The 20356-nt window shown below is 42.8% G+C and overlaps 1 protein-coding gene across 1 annotated transcript in view; it reads right to left on the reverse strand.

Moving 5' to 3' along the window:
• Positions 1-7459: 7459 nt before the first annotated feature.
• Positions 7460-20356, reverse strand: part of BMPER (BMP binding endothelial regulator) — a 243474-nt gene continuing 230577 nt past the window's right edge. The window contains exons 14-15 of the mRNA XM_012638762.1: positions 18232-18362; positions 7460-8894 (exon numbers count right to left, since the gene is read on the reverse strand). Of these exons, the coding sequence (XP_012494216.1) occupies positions 8713-8894; positions 18232-18362 (313 nt within the window). The 3' untranslated portion in view covers positions 7460-8712. The remainder of the gene's footprint in view (positions 8895-18231; positions 18363-20356) is intronic.

Genomic DNA, 20356 nt, shown 5'->3' on the forward strand with positions numbered 1-20356 from the left:
GCGTGGCTCTGCACAGGAATGTGAAATCTAAAATTAGTAGTGAATTTTACCTCTGTCCTCTATTAGATTGAAAAGTGTTACATCTCTTTTCTATTAGATTAAAATTTACTGCAGTCACAGAAAAGCACGCTCTCTGTTTCCAAAGAAGAAATTGTGTATTGTGCTAAGAGAAGCCTGGCGATTGGAGGTCTCCTGAAGGCTCTCGTGGACTTTGTGGCTCTATTAGTCAGACTCTTGGAGTGCCAGAGGAAGAGGCACATATGCTCAGATCCCCACACGTGATGTTGGAGCTTTTGGCAAGAACACCCCAGACTTGAGGTGGCCATGACTGGCATCTTCTTCTTTGCCACCCTGCCATCCTGGCCCCTGACCTACAAAGCGTGAATAACAGAGAAGCAGACGGAGAGCACAGCGTTCTTCAGGACCCTCGCCGAGCTCTGGGAGCTCCTACCCTTCCACTGGCATCTTCGCTGTGCGTGCACAGAGGAGAGTGTCTTATTAGATTGATTTGCCACCCTCCCCTCTGGAGGATCCTTGCTGAGTAGAGCCTGGTCTACTGGGTGCCAGGCACAATTCTAGGTCCTGCAGATACGTCAGTAAACAAAACATCATCCCTGCTTTCATGAACTAACATTTAGTTGGGAGAAGGGAGGACAAAAGCAAATGATTACATCTATAACGTTTTAGGTAGGGAGAAAAATGAGGACAAGGAAATGCACCGATGGAGGAAAAGGCACAATTTTAGATATCATGATAACAAAAGAACCTTTTGCTGAGGTGACATCTGTGCAGCGACTTGAATGAAGAACGGGGCTGAGCCACGTGAATAGCTGAAGGCACAGCATTCCGGGAACAGGGGACAGCAAGTGCAGAGGCCTTGCAGTGGGAATATGCCTGGCTGTCTGGAGACAGCAAAGAGGCCGGAGTGGCTGGAGCAGAGTGACAGAGAGGGAGACAAGCATAAGATGGGGTCAGAACGTGTGTTTGTGCTGTTATAACAAAATGTTAATAGCTGAGACTGGGTAATTTCTAAATAACAGCAATTTATTTCTCATAGCTCTGCAGGCTGGAAGGTCCAAGATTAAGGCACCGGCAGGTTTGGAATTTGGTGGGGGCCCAGTCTCTGCTTCCAACGTGGTCCCTTGAACCCTGAATTCTCTGCTGGGGACAAATGCTGTGTCCTCATGTGGCAGAAGGGACAGAAGGGGCAAACTCGCCCCTCAAGCCCTTTCATAAGGTGCTAATACATTCACAAGGTCAGGGCCCTGGTGGCCTAATCACCTCCTAAAGGCCCCACCTCTTACTACTGTTGCATTGGGGATTAAGTTGGAACACGAAGTTTGGAGGCGACACACATTCAAACCACAGCAGAAAGGGAGCGAGGGGCCAGAACATGCAGGCTTTCGTGGATTTTGGAAAGGATTTGGGATTTTATTCTGAGTGCGATCAGTGGCCACTGGGTTTTGAGAGAGAGAAAGACACGCCACGACATGAGTTTTTAAAGGTTTAGCCTGGCTGCTGCCTGCCGTATGGAGGGCAAGGATGAGAGCAGGAGACCCGTTCCAGAACCCAGGAGGGAGATGTGGATAGTTTGGACCAGGGTGGCAGCTGGGGGATGGTGAGAGAGCATCAGCCTCACGACGGATTTTAAAAGCAGAGTTCACGGAAGTCACTGCTGAGTGGAAGGTAGGGTGAAGAGAAAGTGCAGAGTCAAGGGTGACTCCCAGGGATTGCGCCCTCTCACATCCTCTCCACCCACCCTTCTCTTCCAGCAGTTGCTGTAGAAACAGGCTGCTGTGGGTGTAGCCTGGCAGCACCCTCGCCTCAGCTGCACGGTGCGTCTCTTGCCTTTCACCCCAGGGCATCCCAGCCCCTCTGGAGGACTCTTGCAAGAGCCCACTCAGCCACTCGGGTACCTGAGCAAGCCTGCAAGACCCAGGAAGTTAACACCTCAGGGCATCTTTTGACCACCGAGGTTTGGAACAGGTGGATAATTCTGAGCCTCAACCTGCACAGCCCTTTAAAGAGCACCCTCGGTACTGAGCCCCCAGGAGCCCACCGCAGTAACCAGCTCAATCATGCTTCCTTGACTGAGCGATTGGATTTCACTTTCCATTTTACTCTTCCCCCTCCCTCACTATTGTTATCTGGGTTCCCTGGCCAAAGTAAACTCAAAATCCACCCCCTACCGAAATATCAAGCTTAGACTATATGCAAGTTTGGGTTGCCCATTCGCTCTCCAAGGGCAGATGGCAAGGAGGCAGTTGGATGTACTAGAATCTGGAATTCGGAACACAGTATGCAGAAGAGACCAGGCCACGTGTCTTCAAAGATGACTTCCGCAGGCCCCAGCAGAGCAATGCATCTCCATCTCCCACTGCTGCCGTGGCAGGTGACTCCCTGCTGGCCCAGAAGAGGAGCTGAGAGGACGCAGTGCACAGTGGCAGGAGCACACGCCAGTCCATTCTGTCTTGCGATGACAGCTCCTCCATGCTGTCCTCACTTTATTCTAGCTCCGGTAGATGCTCGTCCGCACAGCAGATGAGCAGTCACGTTACAATGAAGGTTTGCTGCAGGAAGTCAGCGTGGCCAACCCTGCAGAGGGACGTTGTCTGCTAGGAGCCTTTTGCCTTCACCACAATCCCTCCTGAGGCCTCAGGGAAGGAGAAAAAAAAGTAAGATGGGGGAGCAGTTGGGGCAGGCAGGGAAGCTGAGCAGCCATGTTCCCAGAAGGCCCCTTAGCCCCTCTGACAGCCCCGGCCCCTCCCTCTAGCCTAAGCCTCGGTTTCCGAGACACTGCAGAGATAGGACATGGCTTTTGTTTTCATTACTGTTTAATTTGCTCAAATGAAAACTGCAATTACTGAGCAGTTATACATCCCCATGTGCTTCAGGGATGCTGTCCCTGGCACACTTGCTATCCCCATTTGGACAATTTGCCCATAAAAGCATCAGACTCGCCTACATTATATGTGGAAATCTGCAATGTCATTCTTTGTGTAAGGGATAAAAATTCACCCTGGGGTGCCAATTTTAATAAGGCTTAATTAGACCAATTTGTAGTAAGCTGAGGTTTCCACTCTGCAATTTGACAAGCAGCTTGAGCTGGTTCACAACATTTTTATGTGCAGGAGTTTCTGTGTCTGAAACAAAAGGTCAAATGGAACATAAGATTGTATCCAAAAGTCTCCTAAAGGAATAGTGAGTTTCTGTTGTCTTTGTGTGTGTGTGTGTGTTGTTTTCCTCTGTTTTTCAGAATGTCTTTATTGATGCTAAAGTGCGATCCTGGAGGCAGAATCTGTCAGATCCTCTCATGCTGTAGTCTGTCCATCCTGCAAGGTGCAGAAGGGCACATCGAACTGGTCACCGCGTATGCAAGACCTGCTGGTGGCTCACAGCCCTCTTTCCTAGAGCTGGAGAATGACTTCACAGTCCCCAAAACAGAACACAAGCAATAACTGAAAATCACTTGGAATCAGCTTGAGAGAGAAGTGTCTTGCCCAGAGATGACAAATACATTTTACATCATCATCCTTGGATTGGAAAAGCATTTGCTTGAACTATAGTATCTTTAAGATATGCAACAAAGTTGATGTCACAGAGTCGCACTTTGATGCCATATCCCTAGAATCTCTTTCAGGGCTGTCAGAATAAAAAGCCTTGCAAAACTCATTCATTTTGCTGTAGAGAAATAGCTGAGGCCACTCTTCATGAGAAGGGGGGTGTGGGTCAGGAAACAAGAGGATAAAGTTGAACAATACCTTTTTCTTAGATAAATTTTTGGTAGCAGAAATTCTAGACATTCTGCCTAAAAATGGAAGGAATGTTCTACAAACAAAAGCGGTTTCAAAAAAGGTTTCAAAGAGCCTGTGGCAAACAGAGCCAGTCCTCTGTGCTGGTCCATTAGGTAGTGTCTACATTGTGTCCACACTGCTGGGGGCATCAAAAGGCCCACCTGCCCTCTGAATATTTCCCCCTCTGACCTGATCCAGTGCCCAAAATGCCCACATTAGAACTAGGCCATTGGTTAAAGATGCTAAATTCCAGAAGACCCCAAATAAGCAAATGAAAATATGATAACTAACACTGATAGTGCATAGTCCTCAGACCGGCTCAAATACATCGCTGGCTAATTGACTCTGGATGGAGTAGGATCCAGGTCAAATACATTTTTTAAAAGTGCCAGGAAAGAACTGGAACATAAAATGCCACCAGGAGGGCAGGCCAGTTTGGAACAACTCCATTTGAGGCAAGGAAGAGAGAGGCAAAAGAAAGAGATCAAGTTGAAGCAGGGAGGAAGGGGGTAATTACAGCAGGGAGGGTGGCACCATTTAATAGCTGATGTGACAATTTGTTCTTATTCCTGGTGAAAAAATCCCAGGAAGCTATGCTGGGACCTATTTCTCCTAATGAAAGAATTGCCCATGGCCCTACATTCTCTATTCCAACTGCTGGGCTCTGGAAGAAGTGCTAAGATCCCCTGGCCCATGAGGGGAGCCATTCTTCCTGTCGGCTAGAGGAGAAGCATGAGCAGCGAGAGTGAGGCCATTCTTGCAGGCTCCTTGGACACCCAGCAGGAACCCCTCCCCAAGAATGCACACACCCATGCCCACAGCCTGTGGTGGCCTGCCTGGAGCACCCACCACCACCCAAGGTCCAGGCATCAAGTCAAGCCTGGCCCTCACAGTCCCCAACATCCAGTCAGGCTACGCAGCTCCAAGGCCAGTCCATTTGAAAGTTTGCCTCTATCCTCAACAGGCTCCACATATGAACAACAGACCACAGCTTTGACAGAGCTCAATGGCTGCTTTTAGACAAGGGGACCCTCTCCCATGTATCATAAAAGGCACTCTTCCTACTTTTTGAGGCTCTCTAAAGATAAATTCCCTCCCTTCTCCCCCATATTAACCTTTCCAAAGCTGGCTTGCTCAAAATTAATCTGAAATGGAACCACAATAAAGATGGATGTCATGTGTGGTTTTGTCATTCAACTCATTTAATTAAATCCAATGTAGCAATGTGACTGCAAAGCCAGAAAGATCTCCTTAAAGGAATAAATGTCCGGGTTCTTGGTTCACGGTCAGCATCATCACCAGCATCAGTTTCTTTTTCCTGTTGATTCCTTCTTGCTCACATGAGCATTGTCATTTTCCGATTAAAATCCCAAGTTCTGCAAAGGCTTGTAGTTCAGGATTTGGAATCAGAGACTATTTTTGCTCACTCCTGAGAGTTACGTTGGGAGGAGATAGCTAATGAAAACATCGTGGTGCCTATCCCCCGAGGCAGTCTTCTTCTCTCATACCAAGAGCTTTCCTGCTCATGTCCCTGACACTTCTCGGATCGCGATGAATGTAAGTGACAAAGAGCTGCAAAGTGAACAGAAACTCAATGAGGCTCAAACTCAACCAACCCCACAAAGAGCTGTTGCAACCGTGAGACTTAGTGTTTATTGGTTTTTATTTATTTGTTCAAGAAAAATTTATTGACCAGCTACTAGGTTATTTTTTTTTAATTAGGGTAATGTGTTCATGAGTGTTTGCAACATTATGTTCTATACCTTTTGGTATGTCCGAAATGTTTCATAATAAGGAAGAGTTTCCCAGTCAAATTGGTTTATCCATGTTTAAAGAAAGCTGTAAGAAGAGTCAACCCACTAGGTCTTACTCATTGTCCTTGGGAAGTGTCTCTTACAGGCTGTGGTCAGATGCTAAGGAAACACTTAGCGAATTAAGAAGGGGTGAGACCTTTGACCAGAAGAGTTGGGGATTCTCAATGTGCCACAGTTTTAACAAAAATTGCTGTTGTTAATGTAAAAATACCATTTTTCTTCCTACTTCAAAACTCTTAGCTCCTATTTGCACAGGGAGGGGGGTAAAGAACTTACTTACACTGAGTACCAACAATGAGCAACTGGAATAATTGTGCTTGTTCTTCATCAAGAGTGTTTGTTTCTCATCGAATTCAGTATTTATAGCTAATAACATAATCAAAGTAGGGATTCTGTACCTGTAGATAGGGCAATCGTAACCCATATTTTAGTTCTATATGTACCACGGAACCAACATTAATTGCTAACCTGGATTAAAAAGTTATCAATGTGCATTAAAAGGGAAAGTAGAATGTGTTTGTTTCAAGTCATCTAACTCCGCAGGAGTTCGGTTTTGAGAACCCATTGGAAACGTCCCATGTGAATAAAACAGGGCCATTATCACTGATGCATTTGGAAAATCTCCATTGTGATCAATCATTAGACAAAGTCATTGCTCAGCTACATCCCATGGGAGAAAACAGAATATGCAGAATATGATTCCCTCACCCTCCCCTATCAGACAGCTGCCTATGTGGATTAGTAGGCCCAAATAACCCTCTGTTATCTCTGCTTTCTCTTTCTTCTTGGATTAAGAATTTAAAAAATGTACAGAGATTAAGTTAACCCCTGGATAAGATGTCACACAAATTTACAATCGAGCCATTCAAAACAATGGAATTGGTCCATGAAGAAGAGCTTCATTGTTCATCCACCACAGCTGGCCCTGATTAAAAGTGTTGGAGAGGCTCGTTAGTCTGATGGATGGTTACTCAGTCCTTGGGTGAACCATGAGCAGTAAACAGCCATCCACAATTTTCCCTTCTGCACCATTTCCCTTGTGCAGCCCTCCCTCTTTTATGGAGGGAAACCCAGAGTGAACTGAAAAGGGACCTAAAGCTAATCTAAAGAAATCTGTTCACTTTACAGAAGGTAGAAACCAACCGGAGAGGTGAATTGATTTGCGCCACCCCTCCTTTCAGAGCAGAGCAGGGAACGAGTGAGATTACGAGTGTGAACATCACCCCGAGTGCCTCAGACTACTGCCCGAGGTCTCCTGGATCACTAGTGGCTGTGTGTCTAGGTTTCCTGATGCTCAATCCTGTCCATTACACAACACGGCCTCTTTGTGTTGTAGATAAGCAAAAGTGAGGCCCCAAATGCTTAAATAATGTAGACAAGGTCACAAACCACACCTGGACTCAAGATGCCTAAATCAAAACCCCCTTTTCGAGTGCAGCACTGAAACAATGACCGAGCTACCCTTGGGCCCCAGAGACTGGGGCAATTAGGACCCAAGTACAACAGTGACGAAACCAAATGCCCTGGGACCCCAGCCGGTCACTGCTACACTCTGAACTTTATTCAGTTTACTCAAACAACTAGGAATTTTCTAATTAAAAAAAAAATCTAAATTAATACTTTAGCTGTCATGAATATATGTAAAAGGAATGCAAATGACTTTGACAAGCAATGGCAACATGCTCACTGTCAAAAATACGGAGTTTGCTTTCTGTGTGTTAATAATACTCTTTATAAAAATAAACTACTGTAGGATATTTAAATTATACGTAAATAAAGCCGTTAAAGTTTCACTAGTCTGCAGTTGATAATTTATAAAGTATAATACAGGACATCTTGAATGAAAAAATGTATTGTTTTAAATCTTAAGCCCTTTATTTACTACAATGCAGAACATTTCACTTTCAGACATAGTGGGTTTTGGTTTTGTTGACATTTTCACCTATTCAACCGAAAACAAAAGTCAAGAAAATCACATGATAACTAGTAGTAACCTATCAGTAAATTACAGCAAGTATATGGACCGTTCTTCAGTTGGACTGATGTCAAATCAGCTGGTCAGTAAAGGCTTTTCCCTGTCTAATAATTATAACATATTAACCGTAGCCAAATAGCTTTGGACAAGAATCCTCTAGGAATAATTAAAAGCTTTCATTTTATACATGGAATAGTCACAAAATGTAGATGACTTACATCAACTCATTGGATTTGCTCATCTGAAATTGCTCTGAGATTCAGAGAAATGGATATTTCTTCATATGTTGTACAACAGTTTCTCCAAATATCTTCTCATGCACAATAAAATTAACATGTCATCCAGACACCCTTGAATCTGGATGCATGACATATAAATGGTCACATCCATCATATACACTTATATAATGAGGAGACTCAGAGAATATGTGAAGATGGCAAGAAATCACTTGATTCTTTGGTTATGTCCTAGTGACAAATATATAGTTCTTGGCAACTACCCAATAAGTTTTGGGAATAACATCAGGCCATGACCCAGTAGAGTATGACAGCCTCTCCCTTGCCTTCCATGTACCATTAGGGTTGGTCACCAAGCTCCTGCCATCTCCCTCAGGTACACATTCCTTTCTTTGGAAATATGAGATGCCCCTAGATAAATTTTCCCTTCTCCAGAGGAACCTATTTCCCATTCAATTACAAATCCTGAGTCAAAGCTAAAATTAATGCAGGCAGGCAATTGAGATCTCTTAGAAAATTTCCTTAAAATGACAAATGTATATGACATCAAAGCCATCCATTATGTCTACATGCTGCCTTATTAAATTAAAAACACCTGGTGTATTTATACAATGTATCCAATGGCTTATAGATTAGGATCCCAGAAATAATACATGTCTTATAGCAAAAAATATACATATAATAATCCACCTATAGTTTATATAAATGATGAAATGTTTTTGAATATATCTATATATCTATATATATACACATATATACTCTGTGTGTGTGTGTGTGTGTGTGTGTGTGTGTATTTTCAGAATCAGGTACACAAATACTGTAGTCCTTCATTGGCTCTTCCACTTCAGTGTCAAGGACACCAGGTTTCAAAGTCTCAAGAACCAGAACAAAGGTCACCGCTGAGGACAAAGGACTGGCTTGATGCACCTTCCCTTGTGAAGGACCAAGTTTGCCGGACAGTGGCAACCTGCAACGCAAGGCTTATTGCATGGACCAATCTCATTCCAGTTGTCACAGGTCTTGACACATCCTGGGCCACATGTGTCATACACGGCACCGTGCTTACACTGGGTAGCTGAAAAAGAGGAGGAGACACAGGTGTGACGTGGAGAAAGGCCCCGTTACTTCGCCCTCAGCCCGATACTATTCCTGCAGGCTCATGTCATTGCACAGACCTTTCCACAGCACAGGCTCAGATTTGCCTTTTAACCAGGAATTGCAAACACCCAGCATTCCTCACACATGCTGGAATCACCTGCATCTATAAAAAAAAGAACCCAAAGATCTACCTGCTGGGCCAGTATGCTTCAAAATAAAAAACATTAGAATCAAAGCTGTTCATTCTTAGATAAGAAAAACTATAATTCATAAGGCTATAAGAAAATCTTTAAGGTTATTTAGTTATTGCAAATAGTATAAAAAATTAGCTGCAAATAGTCCTTCCAGCTATTGAGCCCTGATGAATAGGAATATTTTGTGCAACCACATCAATATTTAAATATATGGAATTACACACACAGAAGAGAAAACTACCAAGGATACTGGAAATCTGTGACATATTTCAATCGGTGTGATCATGCATTAAATTAATCAATTTTAGGCAAGTTAGAGAGAGAATGGGGTAGCTCCAAATAGAGAAAAATCAGATGTGCAAATGCAGGGAGGGCAGTTGCCACCTGGGCCAGAGAATATAAAAATGGTGACACCACCACGTGGTAGCCAATTTAGTGTCTTCGTTGACTTAGAGCTAAAATGATTTTGACAATATTCTGAGAGATCCTAAAAACTCATGTATAGGTTTGTCAGAAAAAATAATGCAAACATTCTGGACGTTTTGTGACACATAGACTTTTCCATCTGAATACTTCCAGTGACAATCAAAGGGGCCACCCCTCATTCTCAGGAATAAGAATGTCGACACAGGTAGAAATTTAGAGCAGAGACTCTCCAAGAACACCAGTAACACATCACAACTTTCATCTGAAGTTGCTCCAAACAAAAATACTAACAATGGAAGATCATCATCAGCTTAAATGCCTCTGTTGTTGTTCATGCTGTTTGCAGAATAATAAGCCAAGAACTATGCAATGGTAAAACTTAAAAAATAGACCTGGTTTTCAAGCAAGTGGGCATGATTTTGAATGTTTCAAATTATATATTTAGAATTACCACAGAAGGTAGGTGTTTGACCACATTTATCTAACATTAAGTTAATAAGAACCATAAAATAAATTCTATGAAGCTCCTCAAACACTCATTACACTGGTTAAAAACAAATGAGGAAAAAGATTTCCTGTCCAGAGAGTGCTCAATTACCTCTCACAAGATCTTATTTATTATTAGAAAACTAAGCTGTTTGAAACATAAAATTTTGACAAACTTCTGAATGGAATGAACTTTAAAGTATTTGGCTCTATAATTAACATTTTTTGTATAGATTCATATTAAGTTCTGACATATTTATTTATCCCTGCCCCAATTGTTAATTGAACTATTGACTATCACTAACCACCTGCTCTGAACAAAGCCCCCATATAGGATGCTTTTCAGGCAGAGATAAATGACAGGGTCATCTGTCTGATACGCCAACAGAGGAGCGATGAGTTAGCGGCAGCTAATTACCAGTCAATTATATTGAAACTCAGATGTAACCTTAACGATTCCCGTGCCTGGCTCACTCAGCTTTTTCAGGTGTCATCTCAAAGGTAACATCCTATCTAAAATAGTACTTCCACACTCACTACCCCTTCCCTACCCTTTTCTTCCTTACACCTATCACTGCCCAACGTTGTGTCATATTTACTCTCTGTCTGCAACACTAGAATGTGAACTCACCGAAGGGGCAGAGTTTTCATCTGGTCTACGACTACATCTCTAGCACCTACCATTTTCTGGCACCTAGAGGGCATTTTAGGTATGGAAGCCAACAATAAATATTTGCTCAATAAATGGAGGAGTCATGAAACAGTTATAACCCCAACAGAGAGGGGTTTGGACATTTTCCATTTGCCCCTCTGGATGCACCCTCTGCCCTTCTTTACCCTGCCGTGTGTTCTGTGCTGTCCTCTATGGATGACATCCGTGGGCTCCCTTGTCAGCACTGAATGCCAGTGCCTTGACCTAGTGCCATTATCTAGGTGGGTAAATGTCACCATCGATCATCCCACCTTCCACTTTTTTCAACTAAATTCCTGACCGTTTCTCCCACCCCTCCCATGTGGATGGGATGTCCCTTGACTGTATACTCAGACCACCTGCTGCCAGCCTCCATCCCTGTGTTTACAACATGAAATTGTAATCATCAGTTTCATCTCCTCCCTCCCTCTCGTTCTCCCCCACTCCACCCACACAAACATCAACTAAAATATAGGCTACTAGAGGGAAAATCTTATATGTTTCTTTATTTTCAGCAGTGGCACGGTGCTTAACATGTAGTGGGCACTCGAGGACTACTGGGATACTGGATGGATACAGGGAGGAGTGAGTGGGTGGATTGATATAACTCTTCCTGTAAATCTCTCAACTTACACTTCTCTGATAATCTTTTGACTTTTCACTGATCCCTTCAAAGTTCTTCTCTTTTTCTCTTCTCAGTAACTAACAGAACACCCTATACATTGTATGTACCTAATGAATATCAGACTCACACACAATAATTATATCTGTGTGTTGTTATGCTTCTGCAGACCAGTGGTGGCCACAGCTGGAAGTGAGGATCACCTGGACCCCATCCCAGTCCAATTAAATTAGAACCTCTGAAGGCAGGACCGGGATAGCAGGAACTAAAAAACAAAAATCCACTCCCCCTCCCCCCACCCCACCCTGCGACTGATGATTCTAACAGGCGATTAGGATTGAGATTTGGTCGTGTAAACAGCCGTCACATTCAGGCTTTAGTCACTGCAGAGACGCATTCCTTTTTAGCAAATGAGAGGGCAACTAATATTTCCAAAGTGGACATAGGCACACGATGGAGGCTCCTGCTGTTTCCCACCACTTCTCCCTTAAACCCTGCTGGAGCACTTCCCCCATGCTGCAAGAGCACTCATCCTCTTCCAGTGTTGGATTTAGGTCCTCTGTTGGAGCACCCTCCACTCACCTCCCCATATCCCTCATTTGCACTGAGCCTGGATTTGCCATTTTTTTTTCTGCCCCATTTCCTCTAGGAACTTGCCCTATTATTTGTCCTTCTTACACATTAATCTTTTCACTCTCTGTTTAACAAAAATGATTCCCTAAACTATCAGACTTATTTTCTTCTTCCTTTCACCTCCAAACTTCATGGAAAAACTTACAGTCAGTTCACCCTATCCTTTTGCAATTCATTAACATTGACAACTCATCTTTCTCACCCACCACTTGGCTTTTCTCCAACGTTTTCACTCATGACCATATCCTCTGGCATAATGGCAAGTCCTGTTCTCCCAAGAGCACTCTGCAAAATATTTGGTCTTTTTGTCCATTTTATCTAATGACACAGACCTCTCCTGCTTCTTCTGCTCTTTGAGAACACCTTCTCTCTCTCTTGAGTTTCTTTGCCTACTTCCTGGCAGCAAATGCTCAAATTATCCCCTAGACTCTTTCCCTGAAATTATTTTCTTTTCTTCCCTCAATAACTACAGTTTTAGCCTGACTTCCAATCAGAGAGCTCTGAAAGCCGCTATCATTAGCTATGATTCTTTGCCCAATCTAATCATTTTCTATCTTAATTCAAGTGTTACCTCCTTCAAGTAGGGTCCTGCTGTCCCCAGGACGCCCTTCCCTCCTCTGCATCCCAGGGCACTTTTCATGTTATAGGTATTTGTATATTTGCTTTAATCCCCCAATTACAAACAGCTATAGTTCTTAATCCAAGATGCTCATGTGAGTCCCTTGAGGCTCTTTTAAAAGATATTTATTTCTCAGCCCCATCCCTACAGATTTTTGCTCTGAGTCTGCAGTGGGGCCAGGGTAGCTGTCGATTTAAAAAGTTCTAAGGGTCACTATGACAAGAACGCCCAGGTGAAGGAGGGAACTGCTGAGGACTGGGCTCCTGGGGGCAAGGTCCTCATCTTGCATAACCCAAGGTTCTGGCACATGGTCAAGCACCCAGGAGCAACCCCATGAATGCCTGTTGGATGATGATTTCATCTTAATGACATTCAATCTCCACCATTCCATTTCCCAGTGTGGGTTCCATTTGGCTGGTCTGGAGTTCATTTTCCACTCTGCAGAGTTGCCAGAATGCCTCTTTAACTTGACCTACCCCCTCGTGGCTTTGCTCCCCTTTGCATCTTATAAGGATTCCTTCTAGTACAAAAACTCAGCAGAATTCTCTTTCCCACCATGTTCTTTCTTCTTCCTTGACTCTCTCATAGCCATGAACTCTCTCATGTCTTCTCCTCTCTCTGACCCCTCAATTCTTTGTTCTAGCTCTACCATTTAACTTCTGTGACATCTTACCTTGCCACTATCAAGCACTGATACAATACCCTCACAGCCTACAGGTAGAAAGTAGACTGTGCAAAAATGAAGAGCTACCAGGGGAAAAAAAGACCTTTCCTTCTGTATTCTCCACCACATAGATACCATCTCCATTTTAATTCACATTAAATCAGTAAACATCTACTGAGTATCCAATATGTGTCAGGCATTCTCTTAAGCCTGGGGAATCAAACGTGAATCAGATATCACCTTGGACCTCCAGGTATAGGAGACTGACTGGGCTTATAACCAAACAGGTGAAGCTAATATGTAAACAGATTCTTAATAAAACGTAGGAAGTGCCATATTAGACAGTGAGGACAAAGTACTGTGGAAGAACAAAAGAGACAGACATTAACCCAACATTGAGAGTTGGGTAGGGATTGAGGAAGACTTCAGAGAAGGGATCCCATTTAAGTCGTAAAAGGTGAGTAGAAACTTGTCAGGCATACCATGGCAGGAAAAGCCTCCCAGACAGAGAGAGCAGCGGGAACCAAGGCAGGGTGGGAACAAGAGCAAGGGCTGTGGCTCAATCAGGGAAGGGTAGATCTTTGGTTTGGTGGATGGGCAGAATAATGGGATTTGAGGAGGGAGAGTGATAGGAGATAAAGACCAAGAAGTAGGCAGAGGCCGGAGAGCACAAACTACCCCAGAAGCCTTGGCAAAGGGAAGCCTTGGAAGAGTTTTAAGCTGGGGAATGACGTTAGATTTATCTTCAATTGAGCACAGCTTTTAAATGATCCTAGAAAGTTAATACTGACTCGAGCCCCCATTTACCCTCTGTGAACCCAATGTTTTTTCAAACTTATAAAAGGCAAAATATAATTTTAAAAGCATAAATATGATTTGATTTGCACACATGCACGTAAAAAAGCGTCATTTGGTTAGATTAAAAACAACAACAATAGGAAACTGCCAAAGTGGTTAGGGTTCCAGTACATTTATTCTCAAGGGGGCATTCAAACAGCTACAGGTAACACCTGAAGGCACGGGCAGGCTTTATCGACACATTCAATAAGCATGGCTCTGTGCCTTCTGGAACTCAGCCATCCTTATGTCCCCCTGCTGGATGCTAAAAATCACAGAAGATGACTTTATCTCTTGAACTTTTACAGGAGGCATCCAGTCAGCCAAGGAAAGGCTCAGTGTATATAATTAGGGCAGAGTCGCTACAGGGAAGGAGCTAGAATCACCTGGGGTTTGTAGAGCCAAACAAGGAGGGAGAAAACTGCTCACATAACCCAGCAGACCATCCATTGTGCTGCGGAAAGAAATGAACACCTGCGTTTCCAGGGCCTTTTCCTTTTATAAAATGTATTGCTGAATGTTCAGACAATTAGTGTCAGCTATAGGCAGATGGCAGACACTCTGCTAAGGACAGCAATGGAATGAACAGCAGACAAGATCATAATTTTACAGACTCAGAAGGTACCAAGTGTTAATAACAACTACTAGTGAGAGGGAACAAACAACAGAAATTGGAAAGTCACTAAGGTTAATAAAGGTCTAGATAAATATTTGGATGAATTAGCTGATGCTTATATAACTATATAAATAAATATGTATTTGCATTCTTTTTCTACAATAATCTTACTTCTCTGTGTTCTCATAATGGGTAAGGATGGGGTGATAACGTAAACTGACCTGGGTTCAACTCCCAGCTTCCTCACTTCCCAGCTCTCTGACTTTCAGCAAATTACCTAGCTATTTTAAGCCTCCATGTCCTCATCAATAAAATGTGGGTGGTGTAATGTTACCGTATAGATTATTATGGGCATTAAATAAGATTAAATATAAAATGCTAGTATAGTCCTTGGGGAAAAGGAAGTGCTTAGAAAATCGTGAATAGTAATATAAATGCTTATTAAATTTTTAATATCTTCAATATAGCCCTCAGCATATTACATTTTATTTAGTAACTCTCGTGCTAAATTAGAGTTCCATTAGTTCTTCTTGTCACAGTGAGTGGGCATGTATGATGGCAGTAGTCATGACAGTGTTAAAATCTAGGCTAGCCTCTAAAATGTCACTTGTTTGTTCAGTTTCTTGGTTGGCTGGCTTCTTATTTGTTCAACTTGCTAGCTTTTTACTCTGCAAGATTTCTCTCCTCTGTCTTTGTAGCCTTCAGTGTTATTATGAGTCAAAGGACATGGAAGCTAAAAATAAGTAAAGAATATTCTCATAGTCTTCAGTATTCTGGATGACTCTAAAATGAATCCACTGAGAGATGCTGCATATCTCTGGAAATTTATTTCTCCATGTAACAACTGTCAGTCTGTGGAAGCCCCTAATGTGAGCGAGTGTGTGTGTGTGTGTGTGTGCGCATGTGTGCAAAATGTCCCCCTCCAACTGCACACTGATGGAGCTATCCTTTACCCAAATGGCTCCACTAATTTTAAGAGGCAAATGGAACCTTTCAGGACCCATATTCCTTTTCCATTAGAAAAATAATTTTAGCTCCAGGGACTCAGTCCCTCAAGTGCAGATGCTGATGTGAATGAAATGTGAAGTCCTCAAATGCAATGTGTGCACTGAAATGGTGCTAAATATAGCTCTAGGCCAGGAAGAGAGGATTCATATATCCTGTATCCAATAGGACCCTAACCACAGCACCACCATAGCTAATGAAATTAATAGGACTCTGCTGGGGCCCTGCATTGACCAGCATGGGTGGGTGGATGCATGGGTGTTTGACTCCATTTTTTGTATTCATTTTTTAATAGATTCAAAGGAAGGAGGAATCAAAATTAAATACAGTGGGCTAGGAGGCTGAAAATCCCTCAAAAACATCACATATTGTACCCAGCACTGACGTATTAGGTCAGAGGTTGGCCACCTGCCTCAACTTTCAGCAGCCTCAGCCATATTTTAATATGAATTACTTTTATAAATCAATATTCTCAGAGAAGGGCAACATTAATACAGAGGTATTCTCGCTGTGGAAAGTGAATTCTGATGTAAACATTGGACTTGGGTTTGCAGAGGAGAGAGCAAAATCAAAATGGAAGTCAGAGGAAGGTCAAAGGCTTTGGTGCTTTGCTGAAGAAACTTCAGAACTCCCCAAATACCCATCATTCTACTCCCAAAGCCACGCACGTAAACACATAAACTAACTCAGTGTTTTCAACTCTTCTAGGTTTAAATTGCCTGGAAAGCTTTAAAAAGTACACAAGCCCAGTTGCAGTAGGATATCTGGGCGTGGGGCCCAAACACAGGTTCATGGTTTATTTTGTAAGCTCCCAGGGTGATTCCGATGCCCAGACAGGTGATGACCCACTGGTCTAGGTGAACCAGATAACTGTGCACTGCTACCACAGCTTCAGGGCAATTCTTCTTGACCCTGCTTTTAACCAGATGGTGGCACTGCTGTCCTCCACTGATGTAGACACTCTGGAGCTAACAATGGCATGAACTGGCTTCTTTTCTGAGGTCTGAGCTGAGGCTATGGGGCCCAGTGCATACTGCTGAAAGCTCCAGTCTCTTTACTCCAACCATATCTGGTCCTTCAAAGGGAAAAGTTGGCCAATCCTTCAGCTAGGTGACAAACATTCAGTCACTTCACCTTCAAATTTAAATACAACAGCAGCAGCTACCACTGACTGAACATCTATGAGTTGGACACTCTTTGAAATGCTTCACATACCTATCATTAATGCCTGTAATTCTCCATAGCAGGTACTGCTGTAAAATCTCCAAATTCCCAAATCTCAAAATCTCTCCCCTTTTCCCCACGTGCACTGCCACCATCTTAATCCAAGCCACCTTCAGGCTTTCACCAAGACTATTGCTATAGCCTCCTGCCTGGTCACTGGCTTTCAATCTTGTCACCCTCCAATCTACTTGTACATCTGTGAAAAGCAGAAAGAAGCTTGCTTAAAATCCATCAGTGGCTCCCACTTCTCTTGGAATGAAAGCTAGATTTCTTTCCAGATCTGCCAAGCCCTGCATGTCCATCCAGCTCCTGATCCTCCCTCACCCTCATCCTGTGCCCATCTCCCCTTGTCCACCAGGCTCAACAACACTGGCTTCCTTCCACTTTGAGAGCATGCTAAATTTTTTCCAAGTTATGGCCGTCAAACATGTTTCTTCTGCATAGAATGCTTGCCCTGGGGCCCTTCCATCCTTCAGGGCTAGGCTGAAATATCACCTCCCCAGAGAAGCCTTCCCTCTCTACCCCATCTAAGTAGCAGCCCACCCCCTCTCCAATTGTTTTCCATCACCCCACCCTGGTTCTTTCTTTCTTCATACTTACCATAATTTGCAAGTATTTATTGTAGAGTTACTATTTTTGTCTGGTCCTCCCACTATACAGCTGGCACCTCAATGACAGGGGCCTCATCTCTTATACTCAGCAAAGTACCCACAGTGGCCAGCACAACGCCCAGTACTTAGCCACTTTGTAATAATACTTCTTGGATGAACAAAGGAGTCTATTTTACAGACATCAAATAAGCTAATTAACTTGCCTGAGGCCAAAGAGCTAATAACAACTATTATAGAAATCTATCTTTCAGAGGGAAAAGAACATTCTGCTAGGGTTTGTATAACATTCTCTAAAAAATAACTTATCGTGTTTATCCTGAAGACCTTAAATCACTGTAATTGTCCTGAACCTCCTTTGCTCCACATATAACCTAAGCCACAGCTATGACTGTCCATGAGCTAAGTACATCCAGCTGGTAGCTTGAGGTTGAGCAGATTTTGCCATAGTGGAAATCCTCATATTTTTTAAATGTGCTTGTCACAAAGCATTTCTCTTAAGTGCTATCTACACTGCCCAGCGGAAGCCCCTGTGTTTTATCAAGTTACAATCCAGGTGGGCCACCAATGGGATTTTCCTTTGGCAAAGGAGGCCACTGCCATTCACATCAACATGCACAAGTCTCCCCTGTTACCATAGGGACACTGCAGTAAACTTCTGATGGATGGATCCAGCAGGACTTTCTTACCTGCACAATTCTGCTGGGGCTCCCAATGGACTTTGATGCCCTCTCTCTGGCAGGCCCGGGTATATGCCAGAAATGATTCGCAGTAACAGTTTTTATGGACTGGACATTCACACATGTCTGTCACACAGGACCTATGGGACCCAACATAGAGAAACAAACATTTAAAAATATCAGATCATCAAACATCGTAAATGTAACTGCAGAAAGGGTTAGGTGGGTAGATGGGGGATGCTGGCCATTAAAATTTGCTATTTTAGGTTGGAAACCTAAAATTGGTATAAAAATTCTGTATGAAACCTAAGTGCCACATACCTCTCAACAATGTGACGTTAGGTTTCCTTTCTTCTAGAGCAGGACTATCCAACATTCTATCATTGCTGCAATGATACAAATGTTCTATAGTCTCCACCGTCCAAAACAACAGCCATTCCCTATATTTGGCTTTCTGAAGATGTACAATTAAATTCACTTTTGTAATGTCTTGGAACCTTAGTTTTTAGGAACACTGAATCTTCATTCTTTAGACCGAGAGGTGACAAATTCCAAATAAAGTAAACATTTTAGGCCCCTAATTAGACTGAAAGATGAAGAGGATTAAACTAAGGTTTCTGTAGCTTAAGTTTAAATGTGGAAATGATGGATCCGCATATAAATTCAACAGAAATGTGTTTAAATGCAAACTAACACATTTTCAAACATGTTGACCACAAAGACATAATGTTACAGTTTACAGAGTGCTTTCACATGCAGTCTGTCACTGGATGGTAAAGGAGACATAGTACAGTGCCTTGTTTTATAAATGAAGGAGTCATTTTACAAATGACTTATAAGCACTTATAAGTGGCAAAAGAGCAAATTAAATCACCTAACTTTAAAAATAGTGTTCTTCTTATTACTTCATACTATAGTCCTCATCTTCATCTTCCAGCAAATTTACTGCCTAACAATTTTGAGTTAACATTTATGCTAGAGGCCCCCAAGATTAATAAAATTTAACTGCCCTGGTATCTTTCATATTCTTGTTCAGCAAACCCCCTTTCCTCCAGAATCAAATTCAAGGCTGAACACAGGAAAAATAATATTCAAGATTACAAGTTACACAGATGATCTTGAAAAGTGATCAGGATACGGCCATCCAATGCTTATAAAGTCATTTTCTCTTGGTGTGGGCTGTATATACACCTGATTGTGCAGAGCAGTCAGGTAGCCCTGAGTAGAAGTTGGCACAGAGCCTGCTCTGAACAAGAATTAAATTCAGAAACCATATTAAAGGATCGATAGACTCACAGCGTACCTGCAAAGTTATTATAGCCCAACGCCCAAGGGCACAGCTTTGGGAAATTGGAATTAACAGGGACAAAGAGGAACAGTCTGAAACCTAAAGAGCCTCCTTTCATTTCATCCACTGAGAGAGTATTTGATGAGCAATATTTAAGACACAATAACCAGGAGAGAAAAACTGACCTTTTTCCTTTCTGTAATAACTAAGGCTGTATTCCTGAATACTTTCCCTCACTTCTGTTGTAGAAATCCTGTGAAACCATGTTCCCTCGCAAATGCATGCAGACACTAAACACATAGCACTGTCTTTACATTGGTTGGAGTCTCGAGATTTCCAAATAAAAGCCAAATGGAGCTTGTCCTTAAAATGGGACTCTAAACGTCCAAGTATGAACCCCCATCAACGCCATTTCCTTATTGTTTCAGTTTTCTTTTGCGAATCACCCACACCCATCATATTCATGCTCAGACTTCACAGTGACATTTTTGGCTGCCCCAGAGAGGCAGGTTCTAACCTCTAATCCCATTCCTACTTCACTTCCTCAACAGAATTTTTCTCCCACCCTCCCTCCCGGCCCATGGGGGATGAATCTCTCCCGTGTACACAGCTCCCACTGCCGTGACGTGGATGGAATGGCACATAATGGGCCTGGAAAAATGACAGGACTTAAATGGAAAAATCTAGTTTCAATGTGAGGAAATATGCACTCCCATTGGAAATAATGTCTCTTATAATTCTATTATACAAAATTGCATGGACAATAAACAAATAAAATTGAATTTGGGTAAAGGGATTGTTAATGAATGTTTTCTTTCTTCTCTCTTGATTTCTACTCATCGTCTT

The sequence above is a fragment of the Propithecus coquereli genome, unplaced genomic scaffold, assembly GCF_000956105.1.
Source record: "Propithecus coquereli isolate 6110/MARCELLA unplaced genomic scaffold, Pcoq_1.0 Scaffold134, whole genome shotgun sequence".
NCBI lineage: Eukaryota > Metazoa > Chordata > Mammalia > Primates > Indriidae > Propithecus > Propithecus coquereli.